This window comes from Mastomys coucha, chromosome X (assembly GCF_008632895.1).
Source record: "Mastomys coucha isolate ucsf_1 chromosome X, UCSF_Mcou_1, whole genome shotgun sequence".
NCBI lineage: Eukaryota > Metazoa > Chordata > Mammalia > Rodentia > Muridae > Mastomys > Mastomys coucha.
In genome coordinates, this window is record NC_045030.1 from 101,096,452 (window position 1) to 101,101,947 (window position 5,496).

The 5,496-nt window shown below is 51.6% G+C and overlaps 1 protein-coding gene across 6 annotated transcripts in view; it reads left to right on the top strand.

Annotated features, from left to right (window-relative positions):
* Positions 1–5,496, top strand: part of Dlg3 (discs large MAGUK scaffold protein 3) — a 52,507-nt gene that overhangs the window by 1,801 nt on the left and 45,210 nt on the right. For 3 of the 6 annotated variants that reach the window (XM_031365617.1, XM_031365625.1, XM_031365601.1), the window contains exons 2-8: positions 2,163–2,216; positions 2,469–2,519; positions 2,920–3,044; positions 3,243–3,412; positions 3,703–3,839; positions 4,151–4,295; positions 4,948–5,107. In XM_031365617.1, the coding sequence (XP_031221477.1) occupies positions 2,163–2,216; positions 2,469–2,519; positions 2,920–3,044; positions 3,243–3,412; positions 3,703–3,839; positions 4,151–4,295; positions 4,948–5,107 (842 nt within the window). Of the gene's footprint in view, positions 1–763; positions 779–2,162; positions 2,217–2,468; positions 2,520–2,919; positions 3,045–3,242; positions 3,413–3,702; positions 3,840–4,150; positions 4,296–4,947; positions 5,108–5,496 lie in introns of those variants that run through there. The other 3 variants (XM_031365630.1, XM_031365609.1, XM_031365637.1) reach the window with 2 other exon arrangements.

The following is a 5,496-nucleotide window of genomic DNA, read 5'->3' on the forward strand; positions in this document are numbered from 1 at the left end:
AGGGGGTGTTAAAACGAGCCTTCTTGCTCCAAAGCAGGCATATTGCCTGGAACCAGGCAATGGGTAGCTGCCCTAATGCAGGGTCTTCTCTGAGTGGGGCATGGCCCTTATGGGTACCCCACAGATGTGAGAGAGCTTAGCTCCCCAGCTCTGATTTGGCACAGCTTGGGAGCCCCTGGGTGCTGGGCACAACTCCGGCTTCCACTCCCAGCCTGAACTGCCAGCTTAGAAAATGGAAGGAGCGTCTGTGGGAGAAGCAGCAAAATGGAGGCTGGGCCAGCAGAGCCAGGTCTCTGGCACGCATGGCGGAGGGCCTGTCTAGTTCTTCAGTTCTGCAGCCCCCAGGGTGGAAAGAGAGGAGAGGCTTTGCTCTCTATAGCAGATGCTGACTGCCCCAAGCTGGTGACCATTCTGGCCACCCCTGTCCTCTTCAGAGAATAGGATGTGCTTTTACCTAGAAGCAAAAAAAAAAAAGGGGGGGGGCTTCTTGGAGATAGGAATTCTCCGTTCTGTCTGTCTGTCTGTCTACACCTCGTCCTATGCCTTGGTTCCTTGCCCTCTCCAGTGAATTGCCTCTTTTTTGCCCCTCCCTTACAAACACGCGCTCATGCTTGGCCTGCCCAGTGGAAAATAGGTGCCAATTCCAGGGCTGGGCCCGTTGGGTACCCTATCTTTACCTAGGCTGATCTTTGGATGGCTCCTGACCCTAGAGGCAATGTCCCTGAGTGGAAGTGGGACCAGAGCTAGAGGGAGGACTCCTGGGAGCTGAAACCTCCAGGTATCACCCAAACTAGGTGGTCATGGCTTGTCACATATGGAACACACATGGTACACTAGGTACACGAAAGAGCTGCATGGGCTCTCTTTTGCCCTGTATCGGTTGTATTGCACTTCAGTTGGCTGTATTGGTTTTGGGGAGGGGGTGTCTCTGAAGAACCAGTGTGATTTTTCTTCCTGGGACCAGGGTGAGGCTGCAGCTGGAGTCCTACCCACTGACTCCTTAAGACCACAGAACAAGGAGGAGGAGATAGGGGAGGCATGGCTAGTCAGCACTCTTGAAGCCAGTGCTGCAGAGGATGAAGGTGGGAAGGGGGAAAGACAGAGCAGAATATGTTAGAAGAGCCCTCACCCTATGTTTCCAGCTGCTCTCTTCTGGGGCCAAAACTTAAGAAAGGTATAACACAGTCAGAGAAATTTGGATCAGTGCTGGGACACCTGGTGAGAGAGACAAGGAGGTTCCTTCAGTCTTGAAAATGATTGTGGGAACGAGGGAGCGGGTGTACTAGCCTGTGCAGAGTCAGATTTCCACTTGAACAATGGCCACAAGTATGTCCTGTCTGGAAGGCAATGTCTATTTGTTGCTGAAAACAACCTGTGTTTTCTTTCTTTCTCTCTCTCTTTTTCTTTCTTTCTTTCTTTTCCTTTCCTTCTTTCTTCCTTCCTTTCTTCCTTTCTTCCTTTCTTTCTTTCTTTCTTTCTTTCTTTCTTTCTTTCTTTCTTTCTTTCTTTTTTTGAACCCCTCACTGGCCTGTCTTCCCATGGCTACTGTGTGCTTAAGATCACGAATTCTGCTACTACTGTCTTTGGGTCACCAGGCTCTCTGTCATGGGGAATTTTGTCTACCCCAGTCCTGCCCTATCCTGATTTGTTCTCAGACCCCTGGCCAATTCCCACCCTGACCCCTTCTTCCAGGACACAGAAAGGGTTCAAATCAAAAGTTGCTTTGGGAAAAAAAATGGATTAGGATTTTTACTCCTGTCCATTTGAGAACTTGGATTCTGGAGCCTTAAGGAGGTGTAAAAAATAGGGCTTCCAGGAAGTAACTCGGATGGAAATAACATGGGGAAGGGATGGTCAGCCAAATTACCACTGGCCTTGAAGCTTCCTAGAACCCAAAGAGTACCTGGAGATGCAAGTTCTATTTCCTAACTCCCAGTGTGCGCTTAGGCACATCCCACAACCACTCTGGGCCTTCATGTCTCCAACTGTCATGTGAAAGTGGTATCTGTTGTCTTTCCATATCTGACATTGTGGGAGCCTATGATCCCAAAGTCAAGGGGAGCTGTTGTTCAGAAATGGAGAAGTTCCCTTACCAGGCTTCCTACGGGTGTTGGGTGTGGTACGGTTTGCCCACCATGCTCCATCTCTGCCATCCCCCTTAGGCCAGCCCTGCACCCCTCCTAGTGAACCCTGAGGCCCTGGAGCCCAGCCTATCGGTGAGTGCACCACTGGTTGGCTCAGCCTCAGACAATTGATCTGGGCTAAACAAGCAGCTGGTTTTGGACTGATATGGTTGGACACAAGGGGAGGGATGTGCTCGCTCAGGGTCAGCCTGTCCCCATCTGTGGCCTAGAGATGCCTTGTTGTGTGCTCGGGATCTTTATGGGAGTGGGGAAGGAAGCAAACTGACCAGAGGGCAGATGATTGGGAGGGCAGAAGACACTGAAGGAGCTGCTTCATTCTTTTAGGTGAACGGCAGTGATGGCATGTTCAAGTATGAGGAGATAGTACTGGAGCGGGTGAGTTTTTGAGGAGGGAGGTTGGGAAACAGGAGGCAAAGGCTACATCCAGGAGAGGGGAGGGCCCTGAGCAGCATTTCAAGGCTCAAGAGGGAGCCCATACTGAGAGCATGAGGAAACAGAGCCCTCTGAAGCCACATCGCTGCAGCTATCAATCAACTAACAAATATTGATCCTGTCAACTGAGGCCTGGAAACTTGGGGTGGGGGTTGGTTTGCTGAGGCCTCCCCACCAAAATGGTCAAATAGACTGAGAAACTGCTAGGTTTCTGATGAGTGTGTCCCACCCTTACCTTGGGACCTGGAGAACCTACTCTGGGATATGGAGGGAGACAGAGAGCCAAGAACCCTCCAGTGTGCTCTCAGAATGAAATGACTGTGCCCTTCCACCCCCTTCTCAGGGCAACTCTGGCCTGGGCTTCAGTATCGCAGGTGGCATCGACAACCCTCATGTCCCTGATGACCCTGGCATCTTTATTACCAAGATCATTCCTGGTGGAGCAGCTGCCATGGATGGGAGGCTGGGGTGAGATGACCTGGAAGCAGGGCTGTGGGTGGAAGGGACAGGATGGAGATGAGGAACAAGGGCAGGATGACCCTTCCATTATATCGGCAAAGGAGAAGGAGAGGGAAAGGAGGAAGGGAGAGACGAGGAGAGGGAGGATACAGGAGACATAGTAGAGGGGCAGCACACACTGTCATACCTCTTGGGCTTTCCCCACAGGGTGAATGACTGTGTGCTCCGGGTGAATGAGGTGGACGTGTCCGAGGTGGTGCACAGCCGGGCAGTGGAGGCACTGAAGGAGGCAGGCCCTGTGGTCCGGTTGGTGGTGCGGAGGCGACAGCCTCCACCTGAGACTATCATGGAGGTCAACCTGCTCAAAGGGCCAAAAGGTGCAGCCCTCTTGGTTCCTATGCTCTAGCAACCCACTCCCAGCCCCTGGTTCATGGCCACCCCATAGGTGAATGGAAGGGCGTGGCTTTTCTCTTAGCATGAGTCCCAGATCATAACCTTTTTTCCTGACCTCAGGTTTCGATCCTTCCTGACCTTGGGATGATAGGCTGGTCTTTGGTGGGAAAGAAGCTTTTGGAGGGGACAGAGGGAGGGAATTGGCTTCGAAATGGATGAAACATGCTAACTTCTCCTTGTGGCTCTCTCCCACTTCCTGCTGGCTGCCATCTAGGCCTAGGTTTCAGCATTGCTGGGGGCATTGGCAACCAGCACATCCCAGGAGACAACAGCATCTATATCACCAAGATCATTGAAGGAGGAGCTGCTCAGAAGGATGGACGCCTACAGATTGGGGACCGGCTGCTTGCGGTGAGCTGGCCTTCAAGGGGATGCCCAGACAGTAGGGTAGGGAGGAACAGCTCTGGTACCCCCTCTCACTTCATCTAAACCTCAGTAGAGGATGAGGCATTTTGGCAAATTTCAAGACTATCACCTGAGTTGTGTTTACTCAGCTAACAAGGCCCTAGTTTTTTCCATGGTGGGGCCAGCCACACTTATACATATATATCCCTTTAACCCTACCATACTTGGACCTGTTTGTATACTGAAAGAAGACTCCTTTGAGTGCCCCGGAGAGGTTTTCCCTTCTAAGACCCACCCTAGGGTGTCTCCTCTTCTAGGTGAACAACACCAATCTACAGGATGTGAGGCATGAGGAAGCTGTGGCCTCACTCAAGAACACATCAGACATGGTCTATCTGAAGGTGGCCAAGCCAGGCAGCATCCACCTCAACGACATGTATGCTCCCCCTGACTATGCCAGCAGTACGTACCCATTGGTCTTTGGCCCTGGTTTCAGCGGAGACGGTGTCCTTTGTTCAGAAAGAACTAGTACAGATGGTATTGTCATAACTGAGTTCAGGTCCCAGCCTTGTGCTTGTGAGTTGGGCAGGCCCTTTTCACAACTTTAGCTTCCTCTTTAGACCAAATAAGCTAATGGTGTATGTGTGTGTGTGTGTGTGTGTGTGTGTGTGTGTGTGTGTGTGTGTGTGTGTGTGTGTGTGTGTGTGTGTGTGTGTGTTGCCTTCCTCATAGGACTGGTACAAGGATTGAATGAGATCATGGATGAGAAAGCCCTTGGAAAACTATTAGGGCTACAGAGATATAAGGGATTATTGTTAGTCACACCTCTAGTCATGCCTTTCTTTGTAGACTGCTTTGACTTCTCCTCTTTCTAAGACTCGCAGGAGTAAGCCCAGGGTTTAGAAAGGGACGGAGAAGGAGGAACCCTGGGGTGAGGGTGGGTAGTGGGTAGAGCAGACAGCAGTGGCCTAGGGAATCAGTATTTCTTGGTCCTTTTTGTACCTGAGGTAGGATGTGAGGAAAAATTCTTGGAGGGGGTTGGGGATAATTCTATAGTGGGACATCTCTGGACTCTCTCTCTCTCTCTCTCTCTCTCTCTCTCTTTCTACCTCAGCTTTCACTGCCTTGGCTGACAATCACATAAGCCATAATTCCAGCCTGGGTTATCTTGGGACAGTGGAGAGCAAGGTCACCTACCCTGCTCCTCCTCAGGTGCCCCCTACTCGTTATTCTCCTATTCCCAGACACATGCTGGCAGAGGAAGACTTTACCAGGTGAGACACTCCCCTGTTCTTTCAACCTAGACGGGGTGAGAAGAAGTTTTCTGGCCGGTGACCGGCCTTCTTGTAGTATGGCAAAAGGGCAAGCAAGACCCTCATCATTCCCAACAGTAAGGTCTGGAGCCCTTCTCTGTGAGGCCTTGGAGAGGTGACTGCAAGAACGACTACTGCCGTCAGGGGGAGTGCCAAGCAAGTGGACCAGATCAGAAAATGCAGATCCGGGGTGGGGTGAAGCGTTTAGGGGACTGAGGAAGTGGGGGCAACAGGGGTTTCCTGCCCCGCGACAGTAACAATCCTCTCTTCCGCAGCCATCCATAGTCGCTGAAGAAGGCCTTTTAGCTCCCGGGGTTGGCGGGAGTCAGAGAGGCCGCCCAGCTAGTCCG